We start from the raw sequence: 21,585 nt of genomic DNA on the forward strand, positions 1-21,585 counted from the left end.
AAGACAAATCCAGGCCAAGTGAGGTGGCCCATGCCTGTCATCCCAGCAGCTTGGGAGGCTGAGGCAGGAGGATCGTGAGTTCAAAGCCATCCTTAGCAACTTAATGAGTCCCTAAGCAACTCAGTGACACCCTGTCTCTAAATAAAGGGCTGAGGATATGGCTCAGTGGTTAAGCATCACTGGGTACCAAATAATAATAATAATAATAATAATAATAATAATAATAATCCATTTATTATCTTGCAATACCCAGGGGTTGAGAGTCTGGGGGTGTTTTGGGTGTGGTGGCACACATCTGTAATCCCAGAAATTTGGGAGGCTGAGGTAGGAAGATCTGAATTTCAAGAACAGTCTCAGCAACTCAGTGAGATCCTCAGCAAGTTAGCAAGACCCTGTCTCAAAATGAAAATAAAAAGGGCTGGTGATATAGCTCAGTGGTAAAGCACCTCTGAGTTCAATCCCCAGTACCACACACACACACACACACACACACACACACACAAACACACACACTCAGAGTGTGGGTGTGAGCTAACTATGTCTTCTTCTCAGAGCTCCACTGGGCTGAACTCAAGATACCAGCTGGGGCTGTGTTCTCATCTGAAGCCTGGGGTCTTCTCCTTAGTTCAGTGGTTATTGGCACAATTAAGTTCTTTGAGGTTATAGGACTCAAGCCCTTAGCATCTGGAGACTGTTCATTGTTTTATGCCAAAAGGCCCTCTCCACAACATGGCAGTTTTCTTCTGCTGCTTCTTGTCTCTTTTAAGGGCTCACCTGATTAGGTCAGATCCATCTAAGATGATACTTTGACTCTTGATTGATTAACTCAAAGTCTACTGAGTAGGGACCTTCAAATCCTTTTTGCCATATAATGTAACACAAGTCACAGGTTCTTCCCACACTCGGGAGGAGGGGATTATGTAGGTTATATACCCGAGAGGGCAGGACTCTTAGGTTTCATCCTAGAATTCTGCCTACCACAGAGGGAACCTCGGATATATCCAAATAAACACAGGAAAAATCTTGCTTCTCTTTGTTCCATTTTATTTTGGGGGGTGGGGGAAGGGTACTAGGAATTGAACTCGGGGGCACTTAACCACTGAGCCACATCCCCAGCCCTATTTTCTATTTTATTTATTTAGAAACAGGGTCTCACTGAGTTGCTTAGCGCCTCGCCATTGCTGAGGCTGGCTTTGAACTCATGATCCTCCTGCCTCAGCCTCCAGAGCTGCTGGGATTATAGGCTTGTACCACTGTACCTGGCTTCTTTGTTCCATTTTTATGAGAACAAAGGTTAAGGGTACTACTATGACATTCTGTGTCTAGCATTTTATACAAATCCATCATCAGCATTTGTTAGGATGATTGACTTTGACTGTATTATTTGTCCACATATTTAAAAAATATATTATTCTTCAAAAAAAAAGGTTAAGGGCACTAAGCTTGCTCTTCTGCATAGTTCAGCCATGATATGGTTAAAAGTAGAAGACAAGGGGCTGGGGCTATAGCTCAGTGGTAGAGCACTTGCCTAGCATGGGTGAGGCACTGGGTTCAATCCTCAGCACCACATAAAAATAAATAAATAAATACAGTTATAAAATATATATTTAAAAAAATGAAAGACAAAGTGAACCTGAAGATGTGGGACAGCCCTGCCATGGCTGTGGTGGAGCAAAATTATGAATGAATGGATTCAACTTGGGTTGAAATGTTACTCAGGGAAAGGAATAGATTCTTTTTTGTACCTGGGATTGAACCCAGGGGTGGTTAACCACTGAGCCACATCTCCCGCCCCTGCTTTTTCTGTATTTTACTCAAAGATGGAATCTCACTGAGTTGCTTAGGGCCAGCTCATTAAGTTGCTGAGGCTGGCTTTGAACTCACGATTCTCCTGCCTCAGCCTCCTGAGCCACTGGGATTACAGGCATGCACCACCTGCCCAGCAGGAATTGATTTTTTTAAAAAGAGAAAATGGTATAGTTTTCCCTGAAAGAATTCCATTAGTGCCTGTCTGTCTACCTCCAGTGGACATGTAATACTAGTTAATGCTCTGTGACAAAAGGACATAACTGAGAGCAAAGTCATGAAAGAGTTTTCCTTCCCTAAGAGAGAGTCACCACTGTGGCAACTAATGAGTGAACTGTGCACCTGCTAATGCATGGCAGAAATCCATTATAGTTTCTCGGTGGAGAAAGAAAATGATTTGGGACAAGGAGAGATGGGGACCCCCTAGCCCTGAAAGGTGTTCTTGTGAGGATTGGTTCTTCCTGGAGGCTGTGACTTAGCCACCCGTACTGGAACTCATGTGCTTGCTAGTCTTTGAATCTGCAAATCCACAGTTCTGAGCAGCAGGCAGAGTTCAGCAGCCAAGAAACTCAGCCCTGGCTTGCCCAATAGGCACAGTAGGAGTGTGTTTAGGGCAACAGCAAAGGAGGGACACTAAAATTAATACTTTTTTCATATTTAATATTTAGCAAAGAGGAAAAAGGTTGCTGAATTTCTTTGCCCTTATTTTATGATATGCTAATTTATTCTGAAATTTGGGATCATCTACTGCAGAAAGAAGAGCAAGAACTATAATCTTTTTGGTATTTAGAGCCTCTAGAGTTTAGAGGTCTTAGACCAACCCTAGGGAAAAGAAAGAGTATGCCAGAAGGCATTTCTACCTACTGCTTCCAGACAGAATCATATCTAAACCATTTTCATACAAAGCCAGAGGAAATATGTCCAAAGGGGCAGGGATTCCTCTGTGTTTGTTCTGTGCTGTATCCCAGCATCAAGGAACCTAGCACTAATAGCTGGTTGGGAGATGTTCGTGAGTGGATGGATATTTCCATTGTTGGCAATCTCTTCCCTTCTCCCACGGTACCCAATTCCTTTCACTCCCAGATGATCCCAAGGCATCTTCAAAAGATGTTTTGTGTTTCTCAAACTTGCCTGATAATAAAAATAACCTCAGGGCACTTTACAAACATACAGATTATCAGGACTCTTGGCAATTCTGGCTCAGGGAGTTAGAATTCTGAATTTTTGACAAACACTTCTGATAAGTCTTTTCTTTAGACCAACACTGAGACAGATAACAGGAGTTCAGCTCTTCCCACACAAAGATTTGAGGAGCCATGGACATTTGACCTGGTTTCTGAGGAGTTGTCAAACCCAATACCCTGAACTTCTGACCAGTGGCACTGAGGTACTGAAGGGCTATAAGAGTCTTCTGGTTTACCTCCAGTCACCTGGAATCAGCCCTGCCTAAAAATACAGGCCTGGGGGTAGGGGGGATCCTCAGAAGCCCTTCTGCTTTGGGGACTTCCCACTGAATTTCTTGTCCCTTTTTTCAAAGGCAAACTTTATGTTCTATTCCTTCTCCAGGCTGTCACCAGCACATGAATTCATAGTCACTTCTGTTTAGTTTGGTAATGACTCCCCCCACCCCATGGACCAGAATTGACTGCTGCTGATCTTTTAAAAATATTTTTTAGTTGTAGTTGGACACATACCTTATTTTATTTATTTATTTTCATGTGCCTCACATGTGCTAGGCAAGTGCTCTACCACTGAGCCACTACCCCAGCCCCTGCTGCTGCTTTTTTTAGTCAATCTCAGTCAATGAACTGGGCCAAGCATTCCTCCAAGGGTGGATAAGTAAAGCTTCTGTCTTCAGGACTAACTTAGGTACTTGGTGGGGAAGGAGGCAATTAATCATCAAAAGGTTGCATTTCCCCCATTTTCTTTCTTCTATTCCACTTCTATGAATATATTCTCCCTTCTTTTCCATTTTCCTTTCTTTATTTTCTGTAGAGTATCTTGTTCCATGTAAGGTTTCTCAAAGTGAAATGGTAGGCCAGACTTCAAAAAGAAAAGGTACAGAGAGGAATCAAAAGGCTGTTTGGGGCACAGGGGTAAACAGTGGGGAAGAGCTCTTCCAAATCATACACTGGATAAAGTGGAAAAGAAGCAGAAAGAGAGGATGAGACTGGGGGGAGTGGGGTGAGCCCAGGTCAACAGCCTAGGCCTGGACAGCGGGTTTGGAGAGTGAAGCCAACTGGGGCTGTTCTCGCCATTCCTGAGGCTGCAAGACTGCCCAGTGCTCCTGAGTTCCTCTGGGAAGCCACTTCCTCATCAGAATCCTCCTGGTTCCTAACACCTACTTCCATAAGGTTTCATCTTCAGCTGTTGGGGAGTTCCATCCTAGGTACCATGTATGTAAAAGCAGTAGGGAGTTAAATACTGTTTTTCCCAGGGGTGGCATGAGGAGAACTTCCTTCCTTAATCGTTTAGATGAGCCTCAAGTACCATATTGTCAGCAATTTCCTTTTCTCAATACCCATTGCCCCCCCCCAAACTGGTCTCCTCAAAGCTGTGCTTACCCTGGGTGAAAGGAAAAGTGGACAATACTTCAAAAGCTAGCAAGCAATGAAAATGGGAGATGGAGGGAAAGTAAGGAATCCTCAGGGCCAGGGAATCACAAGGGACAGAGAGCAGGGCAGGGAATGGGCCAAAGTTCAGGTGAACAGCAGGAGCAGCATACAGAACTACAACTTCTGCCCTATGGTCAGAAGGCTGGAGCTAAAGCAAACTTCACATTCATATCTGACGCTTGCCTGACATTCTTGGATGGCAGGATTCCCACCCTCACCTGCACCCCCAAGTGGATTGGCCATGGGCTTGTAAAGGTTGACAAACCACTGTAAGAGGGCAAGGAGTCAAGGGATGGAGAGGAAGTTAACTGGTCATAGGCAGGCGGTTGGTGTCCTGGGGTCTCCTATCCCTTGGCTCAGGGGCAAAGGTTGTCCCTATCTTTTTCAAACTTTTCTCCAGCTTTGAGTTAGTTCTTCATGTCCATGGACTTCCACTCCACCCAGATTCCATTCCCTGTCCACCTCTGACCCCAGAGTCCATGAAACACACAACTTAAAGCCACTGATGTTTAATACCTGTTCGCCCCTTTGTTTTGCAGCCGTCTCCAACCTGGACATTGAGAGTAAGCTGAGCGTGTACTACCGCGCACCCTGGCACCAGCAGCGAAACATCTTCCTCCCGGCCACCCGGCCCCCATGTGTGGAGGAGCTGCACCGCCATGCCCGGCAGAGCCTGCAAGCCCTGCGCAGAGGTAACTGATCCAGGCTTGGGGCTTTTCCGGGAGAGAACTCAGAGGTTGCCCGATCTGGAGGTTCTTGGTCCCATCGGTCCCAACATCTCCCTTTGTTAGAGTACCTCAAAATGTTCCCTTTTCTATTCTAATTGAAATCTATGGGTAATATAACCTACCTACACCCATATTAAAATTAATATTATTAGGGGAAATACTACAGAATGATATTGGCCAAATTATATTGTTAGATTTTGTGCATGTATGAATATGTAACAACAAATCTACCATTATGTACAAGTATAATGCACCAATAAGAATATGAAAAATAAAATAATTTAAATAAATAAATAAGATTAGAATTAGTGTCTAAATATGATAATAGAGATATTAAAAAGAAAAGAATTTATAATAACATATGATTCAATATGCAAATGCCCAGTCACAACTACATTAAAAGAAAGTGAAAGCAGTTAGATGTTTGTACCTATCAAAAATAAGTTTTGGGGCTGGGGTTGTGGCTCAGAGGTAGAGTGCTCACCTAGCATACGTGAGGCACTGGGTTTGATCCTCAGTACCACATAAAATAAAATAAAGATATTGTGTCCACCTATAACTAAAAAAAATAAATATATATTTTTAAAATAAGTTTTGATTAAATAAAGACAATCAGAAACCATTCCAAACAATAAGCATAGAGAAATGGAGGACTCCTGGGGGACACAACCATAAAAACCAGTACATTCAGCATATATTAGATATGAGAGAAAAAATACTTTGGATTATAATTTATAAGGGAGTTAGGTTCAACTCAAAAATAAGTTCTAGGTTTTTTTCCCTATAAGACATTCAGATAGGACATTTGAATATTGTGTGGGACCTGGGATCCTTTTTCATTGACCATCGTATACATCACAGTATGGCTGTCATGCTTGAGACTCCTGCCCAATCATTCTAACAATCAGAACAAGCCCTTCAAGGGCTCTTCTGTTTCTGTTGAGAACCAGTGAGCTGAACCAACACCCTCATTCTACAAGGGGGCGGGGCACGTGGAGGCCTAGAGCGATGGGAAAACTTGCTCAGGGTCATGCAGAGCAGGTTAGGTAGTGTCAGGACTCAGACCTGAGCCTCTGGACCCTCAGTGAGAGCTCTTTTCCTCCTTGCTGTACACTGTGTTTCATGGAAATATATATTTACATATCTCTCACAGTCCTGACATTGCTAGACATAGGTACATAGCAGTCAAAGTGGAAATATAGCTTTTTCTTTTGCTAGTTACTTTTGATTTCCTTCAAACAATTTTGACTGGGATAAAGGAGTTAAAATTGAGCATCATCCTTTCAGAAACCCCTAAATGGGACATAAGAAGTTGGCATGCTAGCTTTTTTGGTCTTTGGAGTCTTGCTATGGAGACAGATGGTGTCTACACATCTATTGTCTTTGTTCCAAATTCCCTACACTATTTTAAGGAATAGTATTTTTTGAAAGTATATGATGCATATGAAATATGTTAATACCATTATCAAGACAGAGAAATAAAATGATGATAAATATTGTTAGGTTATTTTCTTCCACATTTGTGTGGCTTCTGCCTTGTCCCCTATTGTCATTTTTCCTTTTAATGAAAGAGCTAACCTACTAATATCCCTAAAGCAATTATTTCAAACAATCCCTTTGTTTTTTCAATGACAGATACTGTGACACTTATAATGAAGAGAAAGGATCAGTGTCTTCTAGAAGTATCTCTGGCATGCTTTCCATTCACTTCAACTAATAGTTGGCTAAAAAATTCTTCAACAAATTTTTAGTGCAAGCCACCTGGAAATGTTCATTTCCACTCCTGCCATTCCTGTAATATCCTTTCATCGTGCCACTTATAACCTTTGGTCATACCTAACCACCGTGGGCTTGTCTTCCACCATTAATCCATGAGCAACTCAAGGGAAAGGATAATATCTTATCAATTAATTTTATTCAAAGTACTTGGCATGAACCCAGCCTATAGTCCTCAATGAATGTTTGTGGAAATGAATCAAATTCTGCAGAAAACTGATTAAGCATTGAGGGCACAAGATGACTACAGAGAAATCTGATCGTTCTCACTAAATACTTTCTCAGATCTGATCACTGGAGAGCTTGAGTAACATTAGCCCTTTAGACATAATTCTTTTTATCCCTTTATTATTATTAATCAGTCCTCCCTGATTAGATTTTTATGGATTCAACCAGATAACACTGAGCTGCTCTTAAGCTATCACATTTCACTGCTTTGTCAGGTTTGGACTTAATGGCAGAACTGAAGAATAGCAAGTGCCAATATCAATTTTCTCTGAACTTCCTCCTGGGGGTAGTGAGAGAGGGATATGGGGCCTCCTGGGGTTTGGATGGAAGACTATGGAGCTGTGTCTTGCCCTCCACAGACTGGCTTGTTTTGTGGTTGGCTCAATAGCAAATCTTGGGTGTAGTAGTTTTAATAGCACTGCAGAGAGCCATAAACAGGAATTATAGACATCATAGAATTAAAAACATGCAGTGTAGAATTAAAATTAGAAAGTGACTTTTTTTTTTAACCTTGTCCAAGAAACACAGTAGCTTAGCAGTGTTTCTATCAGCATAATCCACTTCTGCCATCTGGTGGTCATGAATAATACTGACCTCTCACACATGGCCTGGCTCAGCAAATGCTGCAGTGAGCTTTCCTGTAGGTTCTCTATTTGGACAGCTGGAATAGGCTGGCTTCCATCGGGAGGGAGTGGATGATGAAGCACAGACTAGGGAGGCTGCCGTGGCTGCAACTCTGTGTTCCTTTTGGAAATGAGGCTATAATGAGGGAGCTGGGGGACCAAGATTAAAAACCTAGAAATTGGCTGCCTTCGAGCCCTGCATAATAGCAAACCCCCTCAACAAACTGTCGAAGGCCAGGCATTGTGCTGGAGCTCAGGATTCAAAAAGCAATAAAGTGTTGTCTCTGCCCACAAGGAATTCTTGGTCTACTGAGGGAGACAGACATGTAACCAGGTAAGTTTAATACTTACCTGTGATATGGGAGCTGAGAGGAAAGGTACCTGCCTAATCATGCCAAGGAGCTTCAAGGAAGTCTCCCCAGAGGAAGCAGCATCTCTATTGATTTCAAATTATTCCAATTATTTTTCCCCTTTTCTCAGCATTCTTTAATGCTCAGAGCCAGTAAGAGCGTCAAGTGATGTCATATTTTATGTTCATAAAATAGGAAGAGAGATTAATAAGTAGCTATAAGGAGATAATTATATTTTATGTTTCCTTTCCTTTAAAGTTTCTGGCTGGGATCAGTTTCATTGGTCTAAGGGAATAAGAACCAAGCTTCTTTTGTATAGATACTGCAGTTTCAGGTTCGAGTAGACAGGTATTCTCCCTACCACACCACTGGCAAAAAATGTTACTAAAGAGCCATTAATCTAGCCTGCCTACACCCAGCCTAGGGCAAAGAAAAAGATATATTTAAGACAGTGTGGGAGAGGAGCAATTGAATGGGAAATTGAGCTGATATCTCTCTCCTAACTTCTCTCCTCCTTCTGCCTCTTCCTAACCAATAATACCTCTATTTTACTTTTCTTGATGAATTTTAAAATGTAAAAGGTATTCCTTGTGCTGCCCATTTAGAAAAGCTTTTTTGGCTTGCAGAGAAAAATGAGGGTGGCATTGGAGGTGGGCGCTTTAACAAGGAAGACATTTATCTCAAAATGTCTTCCTGATAAACATTGACTCTGGAGGCAATTTAACAAAGACCACCTACGTGGTTTTGAGGACTTTCCTCTGATTGCAAATGGGAGCCAACATTTTTGGAAAGAATCCCAAGCAACTGGAGATGAGGAATATGATCACATTTTCCTAGCACAGATACCAAGTCAGCAGTTCAGGTGATGAGGCCCACAGACAGCCACATCAGACATGGATGTAAAATCAGAAAGCTGGAGAGTGCTTAGTTCCACTAAGCACACTGAATAAAGCAAAGGAGAATCAGAAGAATCTGACCGGCATTAGGGAAGTGGATCAAAACAAGCAATGGGACTCAGAGAAGCACCTAGCAATGAGAGTACCACCAACAAAGCCCATTATAATTATAGAATAAATACAGAATATGGAATGCACTGCAATTTTTTTTAAAACTGGGTTTTAACAAAAGCATTAATTTGTTAATTTAGCTACTCAACAAACATACACTGAAAATCTATTTTGTAACAAACACTGTAGACCCTGTGTTCAAAAGCTCAATGAAACATTATCTCTCTCTTCCAGGGGCCAATTTCTAGTGAAAGAGACTAAAAGATGGAGAGATGGTATTTTTATCAATACAAGTATAGAAATGGGTATGATAGGGCAGCTGACATTACCTGATAGGCTCATCTTAGCTCTGTTTCGTAGCTAAAGAAAAGAAAGAAAACTTGGTAGTATCTTATATGTTACCAAATACTCTATTTTATGGTATCATTATTCAAAGAATTGGAATGTGGTAAAATGTAATTATAATTAAATCGTCTTGCTCCAATGAGTGAGGTGCAGTGGGACCTTACAGTACCTGCAGGTTAAGTAGTAGTCAAGAGCAAAACACTGAGCTAAGGCTGTACCACTCATAGCTCCACAATGACTTACCTTCCCTGAATCTGTTTGGGTATCTATAAAAGAGGGAGAGCATTAGTGCCCATTTGGTGGGGTTGTTGAGATGGTGCACATAAGATACTGGACATAAACTGTGTTCTTAGTGTGTGTGTGTGTGTTGCTGAGGATCAAACACAGGGCCTTATCACAATGAATACAGTCAGGATCCCTTAATCCCACACATAGATACTTAGCTTTTTCAAAAGATAGCTTTGAATATGAATTGTAATACATTCTGCTGTCATATATAACAAGTTAGAATAAAAAATAAAATAAAATAAAAAAACAAATGATAGCTTTGTTCCAAAATCAGACAAACATTGCCATTGGGATTGCCTTACTTTCTCTGGGAGTCCAGGATTTCAAAGTTTCATGTGTGGGTGACAGGGCTTAGATGGCTACAATTATGTGCTGGTCACCCAGTTTTCTGGGAAAAAAATATGATAAGATAAATAAAAGGCCTGTTGTGTAGAACTTACCAATTTCTGTGATATAAATACTCCCACCATGGTCTATTTCCAGGTACCAACCGTTGAAAAAATGACTCACACAAATTCCTGAATCCAGAGCAGTGAGTTCCCCTGAGCCAGTGGGAGCTGGCTCCAGGGCCCAGCCTGGGCAGCTTTGATATGTTTGTTTCTACTTTCACGCCAGCATTAACGGCAGCAGATCTTTCACCATTGTCCTCAACATTTTTTATACTCATGTTGTTTTGAAATGAGGCACACTGCACTCAGAAGTAAGCTATTTTCTACAAAGATTATGAGATGGACCCACTGAAATGGATGTGTCTAACTTGACGCTGATCATAAGTGAAAGTTTAGGTAGGAACCATTCTGAAAATCTGATTTGGCATATAAATAATATAGCTTCATAAAAGATGACTCTTTTTAACAGCCTTTTGCTAATACTCCCTAGGGGAAAAGAGAAATTGAAAATGCTAAGTGTATTTCAGTATTGCTGCTTTTCTGCCCTGTTAGAACACCGGAGCCGAAGTGATCGCCGAGAGCAGAGAGCTGCTGTCCCTCTTTCCATCGCTGCTCCACCACTGCCAGCCTACCCTCCAGCTCACAGCCAGAGGAGGCGCGAGGTGAAGGACCGCCACTTCCTAACGGTAAGCTTGATGGCCACTGCAGCCCTGTGCTTGCTGGCCGGGAAACATGAGTGTCTTGGGAGTCAGTTTCCTCCCAGTGAAGGAGTTGAGCTGACTGGGAGAGCAAACCATGGCACTTGGGAACAAATACATTTTCCCCCTTACATTTCTGAAAGGAATGCCTCTATGGGGAAATAGATTAGGGATAGATATATTTTGTAATTAACTGGTTGCACAATGCAGTGAATACTAGTTAAGAAACTTAAAACCAGAAAACAAATTTACTTTGAATCCCAGTTCTGCTTACAAGCTAAAGAATTTAGGGCAAGTAATTTACCTTCATTGCCCACAGTTCCCTCATCTGTAATATGGAGGAATTAATAGTATTGAGTTTGCAGGGCTTGAGGATGAAATGAGATAATGCATGTGACAGAGCTTAGCACAGTGATTGACTGACACAGAGTAAGACCTCCATAAATGTCAACCACAACTACTATTACTATTAGTCAAGTGATAACATGGCTGACTCAGTGGGAAAAGCTGGAGAAGAACTTAAGTGATGTGGAAAATCACCACCTGAAGAGAAATTGTGTCATCATTTCATGCTTTCTCATTCTACAAAGGAGGATCATTCTCCAGGGTAATTTTCTACCTTGGTAAGGTCATCACTGTTGGTGATTTCACCCTTATCCAGGAGGGGTGAATATGGCTGTAACCCCAAGCATAGGTCACAGATGAAAAAGCTGATCCTGGCTCAAAATACCTGCAAACACTATGAGCAACTTGCAAACATGTCACCCCAGATGTGCTTTCTGGGGCCTCAGTGGGGACAAGTGAGTACTTTATGCCTCTGAGATGGGTGTCACTAAAGTGAGGAACAATGGTTTCTGTGACCAAATCAGCCCATACTGCCTGCCTTCACGTCTGCACTCTGCTTTCTTATTCTTTGAGGCCCAAAGTCTAAAGAAGTTACACAGTGTCAGTACGAATTGAGGCTTTTATTTGAAATTAAATTTGTACATAGGACTCTCAACCCTGCACCCTTATGGCTTGTACAATACACAAAATAGTGCAGAATATTCATGTACCAAGATAAGCAAACATCTAGATGAAAACAGATTTCACCTAAATGAATTTTCATGATATAACATATCCATTAGGACTTTGAGCGATATTGGACATATATAGACATTTTTTCCTATTTGCAGCTAGGCAGCAGGCTCTATGTCCTTCAGTGCTCCTTAAGTGCACACATGTCACACTCATTACATTGCTGTGATGTAGCCCAAGGATGAGAAAGGGAGGTGAGAGCCTCTTATGGTTTTCTCGTTCTTCTGATGGAGCAGTTACACATGCTAGTGATTTGTTATAAAGGCCCTGCTCGGCAGAAGTTCTTATTAAACTCAAATCTGCTTGCCAAAGCATTTGTTTTTAATGAGGCATTTTTGGCATAAAAATACTAAAAATATTTTTCCCATTCATTAAAAAATGTTTTGTGGCTCATTAAGTTGGTTTTCTTGTGCAGGGAGGTAAGAGAGAAGAATTTTGAGTGTTTACAGAAACGACATAAAAATATAACCCTTTCTCATAATCTGCATAATTTTAATAATGTCTAAATACCAAAGTAAGACTATAGGAAAGCCTTAAAATAATGAGTAGCAATGAGGGTGCTTCATTTACCCAAAAAACATTGAAGTCAGGGTCATCAATAAGACACTACTTTGGAAAATTTGCCCATCTCAATTGATAATATTTAGCATTTCTAAATAACTTGGGGGAAATTTGGTTTCATTTCTCCAATGGAGTTTGGGTCACCAAGTTCATTGGAAGAATTTCCACTCAAGTCATGTCCCTTAGACCTGGCCAGAGCATGGTTCTATGCATTCCACTTATAAAGCTGGATATTGCTGAGTGAATAAAGGTTTCAGATATATAAGAACAGGAAATTCACAGGCAAATTCCTAGATTCATAGTTTTTAGAAAATTGCTGGATAGACATTTTCTTAGATAGTAACTCTCATTCACTCATCTATGAGACTTAATTAAGCCATTTTTCTTCAGGGTAAGATTCTGATGTAGTCTTCCACAACTCTACCAGCTATCATACTTTGGTCATTACTGGCATAATCTGTGAAGCCACATTGCCTGGATTTGAATACCAGCTCTATCACATCCTAGCTGTATGATCCTGGAGAAGCTCATCATCTCAGTGTCTCAAGGATAAGAGTAGACAGTACTTCATAGGTTTGTCACTAAAGATTGAATATGTTAAAACATGTAAACAGTGCTTGATGTATTCCAGAAATTTCAGGCCTTAAGATGATGATGATGATGATGATGATGATGATGATTTGACATTCAAGTAGTTGAGCTATCTGTGACATAGTGATAAGATCATAGGTCTAACTGGATTTAAATCCCAGCTATACATTTTGGTTGTATAATCTGCAAAAAAAAATATTTTATCTTTTTAAAATCCATATTTCTTCATCTGTAAAACAGGGATGATAATGTCAACTTTACAAGATTGTTAAGAATTAATGATGTTATATAAATAAGATTATATCATATGTGTGAAAGTGCTCAGCACAGTGTCTAAAATATCTGGATATCTTAATCTATAACCATTTACATTAAAATTCTTCCCAGCAAATTAAAAGCCTGTAATGTTTACTCACAATTAAAACTGGACGAAGTGGGCTGGGGTTATGGCTCAGTGGTAGAGCACTCGCCTAGCACGTGCGAGGCCCTGGGTTCAATCCTCAGCACATAAATATAAATAAATAAAGGTATTGTGTCCAACTACAACTAAAAAAATATTTTAAAAAGGCTGGAAGAAGTATAAATTATTACACCATTTTCTGAGGGCAAAACTCATTTATACCCTTTGATTCAGCAATTCTATATCTAGGAATTTACTGCAAAGCAATAGTAGGTGTATGTAAAGATTTATTTATTAATGTGTTCATCAAGGCACTGTTTATAATAGCAAAAGAGAGTTATAGATACCATAGGTATCTAACAATAGGAGCTTAATTTAATGAATCCTGATGTATGTGTATGTGTGTATGTATTTATATATGAATGGAATATCAAAAATTGTGACATAGAATATTTGATGACATGGAAAAAAATTATGTTTCATGATCAGGAATTTTTAAACAGTTTATAAAATTGTATATAGTATGATCACAAAAACATCTGAGTGTACAGTATACACACAGAGAGAGAAGGAGTTAGGAGAAAAGTATGCAAAGCTATATATCTGTGGTTCCCAAACTATGTGCTGAAATTCCCTAGGGCACTGCAGTGAACTCCTAAGGGGACCATGGGATATTTTAAATTTCCAAGGGAGACATCTGTCTGGTGACATCTGGCAACCGCTCCAAAGTTAACCCCACAGGTCCCACAAGTAGGAAGAGGGAATGCTTAATATCTTGTTGATTAATCTACATCAGAAGTTTTCCGAGGGGAACTCACAAGAAACTAGAGTAGCCAATTTAGCTTAAAACAATGTGAGCTAAAAATTCAAGGGGTGTATCTAATTAAAGCCCATCTGGGAGTCCTCCCTTGGAAAAGGTGGTAAAAGAGGTAATTTCAGAGAAAGGATCCCTAAAAATGATAGTATCTCTTCCATCCTACTAATATATTCTGAAATTTTATAGCCAGAGACTATATTTGTTTCCTATTAGAGACCAGCCCTGCTAGATATTTAACCTCTAGGAAATTAATTTCTGATCATTTGTTTGGAACATGAGGCTATTGTGGACCTGGCTACAGGGAAGGGATTGAAACAAATGTTTCTAAATCCATATTTTCACATAATATTTTAACCTTTTTTTTTTAATTCAACACAGAAAACACAGCTTTAGAGTGGTAAAGGGCCTAAAGAGTTGTTTGGGCAAGGCTGGGAGCCAATTGTAAAAAGTTCATAGTAAAAAATGTTATCCCAAGGGCAACATGAAAGAGAAATTGCCTGGGATCAACTTCTGTCCACATGATTGAACTTTTGGCTCCAATGAATTTGTAAGTGGCAGGATATTAATTATGGTGGGGGGTTCTGGGGGTAAGGAGAGAAAAGGGTGTCTCAGTGTGATATATTCATGTACTAAGCAAAAACCCATTTATTGTAACTCCTTTGCCTCCAGGTAGAATTCTTGGAGAATTTTTTCTCATCTAGGTTGTGGTGAAACTGAGAATGACAATTGAGTATCAAAACAAGGAGCCTTCGCCAGAGCAAGAATAGGTAGCCTACTCTCTGAAAATCCAACCATGGATTTTCACTCTCAATACCAGCCATTAGAGGTGGCCCATGTGGTGTTTGTTGGTAAGAAGCAGTACTTTTATGTGCTCAATAACCTTTAGATTTACAGTGCTGATGGCCAGAAAGCTGCTTGTTAGAGGCAGTTGAACAGATCTTTTTTAAAAAAATCAAAATACACACTGAGACTTCCAGGTTGCTGAAGACAATGGTACTATACTAGGTCCCCATCTCCCAGTGTTTCCTTCAAAACTGGTGTAGGACAAGATAGGGGAAATAAAACTGCACAAAATACCCCATCAGCATTATTTGAGGATAGAGAATGCCCAAACACCAAATTAATTGTTAAGTAAAAAAGAAAAACAAGTATCAGTGTGTCTCCTCTTGTTACAAGGTAAGGGAGGGCAGATTCAATAAAACTATACAGAAGAGGGGAACTAGCAGTGGGACTTAAGGTTGACCGAAAACAACCTCTAGAAAACATTAAATCTACCCTAAGTCTGAGAATACTTTTTAAAAGTCCAAATAGATACAAGCTACTGGAAGAAGATTTAAAATATGTATACTTTACAAAAGCAGTCTTCCATATACAAAGCTTCTTCTGGGGGAGATCAAAGGCAAAAAAAGAAGAAAAATATGTCCTTTGGCAACTAGAAATGAAGGAGAAAAGACAAAAGAAAAAATTGAAGGACAAATTACTCCTTCCCTGCCAACAAGTAAACTAAAATATCTGGACTGTGATGCACTGATAAAAGATAGTGTCATTAAACTAATAAGCTTAAATAAATTTGTTTCCATAGAAGAAACAGAAGTTATTAAGGAGCCATGCCACAGACACAGATGGTTTCCCAGAGGAGTTCAATTAAACCTCCAAAGTCCATATACTCCCAATGCTGTATAAATTGTTTCAGAGCATTAAAAATGAAGTAAAATTTCCCTGTTTCTTTCATGATACTTAAACTGCAGCCCATAAAAAAATAAAGATATCTGCAGCTGATATCACTTATGATTATTGATTCAAAAATTCTAAATTACTTAGCAAACAAAATATACCATTACATTAAGAAATTAATATACAATAACTAAATAGAACTTATTTCAGGAAAGGAAGGTTGGTTTAATGTTGGGACATCTATTAATATCTTATACATAATAACAGATCCAAGAAGGGCAACCCTATATGATTATCTCTATGGATGCTGGAAAAACCTTAAACAAAATTCAATATCAATTTTTAATATAAAAAAAGACTTGAGAAAATAGGAATTGAATGATACTTCATTAAAATTTTATATGTTTATATTACATATATGTATATATAATATATGCATATAAATATGTATTATATAGAAATGATATCTATTATATTTATAGTTTTGTTTTTAATTTTTTTATATATTTATCGTTTTAAGGTATATGTATTAGTCAGAAAGTCAGTACCTTACTTAATGGGGAACCAATAGAGGCATTTCTATTAAAATCAGGAAGAAGCAATAGTGCTCACTATCTTTCTTACTGTTTAGCATTGTATTTGAGGTATTAATCAATGCAATTAGACAAGATAAATCAGTTAGAGGCATAAGAATTGGAGAAGAATAAGTAAACTCATATGTATCTGAAGATATTATACCAGAAATATATAGCATTAATACCGCCGATTATCAGTGATGAGTTTTGCTCTCTCACATGTTGAAATATAGCATTAGAGAAGCACGCCAGGGTAAGCACATGAAGCAGTTTATTTAAAAAGGGGTAACATAGACTTCTCTCAGGAGGGAAAAGGGAGCTCTAGCTCCCATAGTATCCCAAGAAGTGAGAGGTCCTGCCTTTTTTATAGATCTTAGGCTTCCTTTGTTTTCCTGCTCTCCTCCCCTTATCTCTCTCTCTCATACTAGGCCCAGGAAATGCTCCATGGGATGGTCAAAAAGTGAGAAAGACAGGGGCTGGAGAGGCCAAGGTAGTGTGATCTGGGCCAGAAGGGGCATAATTGACAACTCCCTGTAGGGAGGGACAATCCCTGATTCAGGTTACCTTAGCAACTGGTTGTAGCAGGGGCCGGTTATCTTGATAAGGGTGGAGGAAGGGCTCTGAAGGCATTAGCATTTCAATCCCTCTCCAACTTCCTGGACTCACTCAAATTGGCCTCCTTGATATGACTTGACTTGATTTACCTATCTATATTGACTGTCTAATTCTGGCTTCAGTATACCCCCAAATCCTAAAGAATCAATGATAAAACTAATTCAAGCAATAAAATAATTCAGTAAGGCAGCAGGGTATCAATTACACAAATGATAGCCCATTGACATTTGGGGGCAGATAATTCTTAGCAGCCCGATACACTGTGCCATATTGGGCAGCATCCCTGGCCTCTACCCATTAGAGGTCAGTAGTGTTCCTTTCATGACTTGTGACAACCCAAAGTGTCCCCAGACACCAAATGTTCTCTGTGAGAGCTATAATCATACCTCATTAAGAACCATTTAATTAGATGCATACCTCCCACCATAAACAAAACTAAATTCCAAATGGATCAGGGACCTAAGTATAAAAAAATGCAACCATATACATACTAGAAAAAAAATATGGTTAATTACTCTTTGACCTCAGCCTAGGAAAAGCCTTCCTAAGTCACTCAAAGTACAGATGCAATAAAGGAAAAGCTTGATAAATTTGAATAATAAATATTTTTTGCATTCTCAAACACAATAAACAATGTAAAAATACAACTGGAAAACTGGGAGAAATGTGTGCAATGGAAAAAAGGCTAATATCTCTAATGGATAAATACTCTGAAAAATTGAGGGATGAAGAGCAAAAATCTAGGAGAAAAAAAATGGCGGAAAGATGTAAATAGACAATTCAGGAAAAATATAATTTTTTTTTTTGGTACCTGGGATTGAACCCAGGGTGTTTAATCACTGAGCCACATCCCCAGCCCTTTTTTATTTTTATTTAGAGACAGGGCCTCACTGAGTTACTAAGTGCCTCCCTAAGTTGCTGAGGCTGACTTTTGAACTCACAATCCTCCTCCCAGCCTCTAGGATTACAGGTATGTGCCACCACACCCAGCTAAAAATATTTCTTAAACTTAATAAAAATTGTTCAAACTCACTTATAATTAGAAATGCAAATAATACTGACATACCATTTATCACCTATTAGATAGGCAAAAATTAATATTACAACAATATGACAAAAACGATATGACAACATGCTCTCTTGGTGTACCCTAGGGAAACAGGTACTCTCATACATTACTGGTCTACCATTTGCAGTTCAACCTATCTGGAGGACAATTTGGCAAAATCTAACAAAACTACATATATACTTTCTTTTTGCCCCAGCAATCCCACTAAAAATACACTTCCAATAATACAAAAAGTTTATTTATTGCACCACTGTTTACAATTACAAGATATTAGAAACAACCAAAATGTGTGTACATAGCAGAGTGATGAAGTAAACAACATGATATACACACAAATGGAGCTATAAATTAGCAAGAAAGATCTTTATGAACTAATATGAAGTGATTTCTAGGACATACTGTTTTGTGAAAAAGGCAAAACCAAGAGTGTCTATCCTATGCAATCCTTCACGTTAGAAAGAAGGGTACATGAAAACAAACAGGTGTCTACTTGTTTGCGTAAAAGAATAGAATCAGTTCTGCAATAATACAACCTATGCATCCCTAAAAATCTCCCACTATGCAAAACTACACAATAAAAATCAAAGGCTTATGGGGAAAGCAGTTAGGGGCACAACACTAAAAGACTACTTCCATACCTCACCCCCTCTGGCCCTTCCCTCCATCCTCCCTCCTCCCTCTCCCCTCCCTCTCTCCCTCCCTCCCCCCTCTCTTTCCAAATACACATAAGTAGAAATCATGGTAAATTATTAAGAAATACATAAATAAACCAGATGTGGTGGCACATGTCTGTAACCCCTGCAACTTGGGAGGCTGAGGCAAGGCCAGCCTAGGAACTTAGGAAGACCCTAAGCCACTTGGTGAGACCCTGTCTCAAAATAAAAAATAAAAAGGACTGAGGATATAGCTAGTGGTAAAGCACCCCTGGGTTAAATCCCCAGAATAAAGAAAGAGTGGGGGAGGAGAAAAGAAAATACATAAACCACAAACACTGTAGTAAATTGGCACTTCACCTAGAAAAGAAACCCTGAAGTTTGCTTATGGAGTGAGCATCAGAGGGGCTGCAGTTGTCAGTTACTGGGAAGCAGTGGAAGGAGGGTTATTTGAAATTGAAGGGAAGGTTGTTAACACCAGGCTTGAATGGGATCCTAATACAGGGTGAACTGGGGTACTGATAGATATTTGAAGTGTGTTGGGGTGCATGTTGTGTGTGCACGAGTGTTGTATTCTCACACAGGATAGTTCAGCTGGGTGCAGTTCCTGCATTCATCTAGAGTTTCTGATGTATGAAATCATGCATAAGCAAATGTGAAATTCACATTATGCTCAAATCATTCTCTTAACATATCAATCACATTGGAACAAACTCGAATTTTCAAAACAAGCATAGCAAATTGACCACTGCAAGAAGGATAAACTAGAAACTAATGACACTGATTTGCCTACAAGAGGTAGATAGGGATAGGTTAGTAAGAATGAGGAACTGGCTGGGCAAGGTGGCTCACACCTGTAATTCCAGTGGCTTAGGAAGCTGAAGCAGGAGGATCGCAAGTTCAAAGCCAGCCTCAGCAACTTAGCTAGGCCCTAAGCAACTCAGCAAGGCCCTGTCACTAAATAAAATATATTTTAAAAGGGGGTAGTGATGTGATTCAGTGGATAAGTGCCCCTGGGCTCAATCCCTGGTACCAAAAAAAAAAAGAATGAGGGAATGGTAATGGGTTAGTAGTAGTGTCAAGAAGGAGTGTCATTTCTCTGAGTATATTTTTTGTGTGGCTCATTAGAGCCAGGTAATGTTATAATATCCCCCATAAATAAATAACATCAGTCAGAATGTGAGGAGAACCCCAAGGTTGAAAATAAATAGTAACAAATAAGCCAAACTAAACATAAATAACATAACCACCTTACAGAAGATGGCTAACCTTAATAACTTTGGAAATCAGTATTTTTGTTTCGTTGATGGATCCATGGATACCATTTTAAGTGAAACAATGAGACACAACCATGGATTAAAATAGTTTTCTATACAGCCAAAAGAGTGAAAGCTGTAAACTCAAGAACTGTACATACATAAGTTAAAGAGCCTGTGAGGTAACTAACAGATGACTATTAGACAATTCTTCCCTTTTATACAATCCCTATATGACTTGATCACAAAGTCAGAGTGATACTTCAAAAAGAATTCTTCATTCATTTATACTCAAGTCATCCTGCCTGGCTATCCCTTTCCCTGGTCTCCATCCATTCTTCATCCCTTTGCAGTGGTATTCCTTAGCCATTCCCTTCCTTAAGAATTGTGTATACATTTTCCTTCCTAAGGAAGCAAGTAAGCAATGGGTCAGGGAAAAGATGGCCAAGGGCAGATACACAAATGAAGAGACTTAAATAGACAGACTTTGGGATGTCAACAGCCTGAATCAACTTAGTTGACTTTGGCAAAGAAGCTACTCTGGCTTGCTCAAAGGCTTGTTCCACCTCAGATTGTGCCACTAATTCCAAATTTCATGTTTCTAAGAGATTAGCAGTAATCTACACAAGGAGCTAGGAAGCTATTGTAACCAGGCAGCTAAACTACAATACATTTGATGCTTTGGACTTCTTTTTGGAGCCAATGACAGCTTCCAGCATAGTCATTTGCCAAGTGTGAAAGTCTTAAAGATATGGAAGACAATCTTGAAATCTCAGACAGGACAAATTGGGCATTTGCTTAGCAGTAATCTACTTGGGAACATGAAGTGAAAAGAATTCCAGTGCCCATAACACTGAAGGGTCAAAGCAGGATGCTTTTTAGGGTGTCCAGCCTCTTTGTTCAAAAACCCATGAGAAAGTCCCCAAGAATATGGTCAGAGCAGCAGTTCTGGTGGTGATGGTGCCCCCAACAAACCGGCATTCACATGGCTGCTTTCTGAAGGATCTACAGTGCAGTAACAAGGTTTGCCACATAGGTGTGCATGTAGAGGCTCAGAGGCTGGAGTAAGAGTAACCTGAGTGAGCCACCTAGAAAATGTGGCTCCATACCTTACCTCCCAAGAAGACCATCTCCATCAAACAATCCTTTGATGACAGAAGAGAGTGCAGGGAACAGAGGTTACATTCTTCCCAAAGAAGAGTTGATTCCTGAAAAGCCCTTGGGGAGGCAATATCCTAGAGACTGATTTATGAGCAAAGGTAAATAAAAACTTGCAGACCATAGAAGTATATTGCCAAGTTAGAAACATATTTAATATGCATAAGTTGGGGTGCCACATCAATCAGTGGGAATTGGAGAGCTAATAAAAATCAAGGAGACTGAAAGAACCAGCAAAGGGTAGGTTGGGTGACAAAGAAGCAGGAAGCAGAGAACACATGGGAAA

The 21,585-nt window shown here is 39.7% G+C and overlaps 1 protein-coding gene across 2 annotated transcripts in view; it reads left to right on the plus strand.

Moving 5' to 3' along the window:
• Positions 1-21,585, plus strand: part of Nhs (NHS actin remodeling regulator) — a 330,401-nt gene that overhangs the window by 281,081 nt on the left and 27,735 nt on the right. For both annotated transcript variants that reach the window (XM_027927401.3, XM_027927402.3), the window contains exons 2-3: positions 4,961-5,113; positions 10,708-10,841. In XM_027927401.3, the coding sequence (XP_027783202.3) occupies positions 4,961-5,113; positions 10,708-10,841 (287 nt within the window). The remainder of the gene's footprint in view (positions 1-4,960; positions 5,114-10,707; positions 10,842-21,585) is intronic.

This window comes from Marmota flaviventris, chromosome X (genome assembly GCF_047511675.1).
Source record: "Marmota flaviventris isolate mMarFla1 chromosome X, mMarFla1.hap1, whole genome shotgun sequence".
Taxonomy (NCBI): domain Eukaryota; kingdom Metazoa; phylum Chordata; class Mammalia; order Rodentia; family Sciuridae; genus Marmota; species Marmota flaviventris.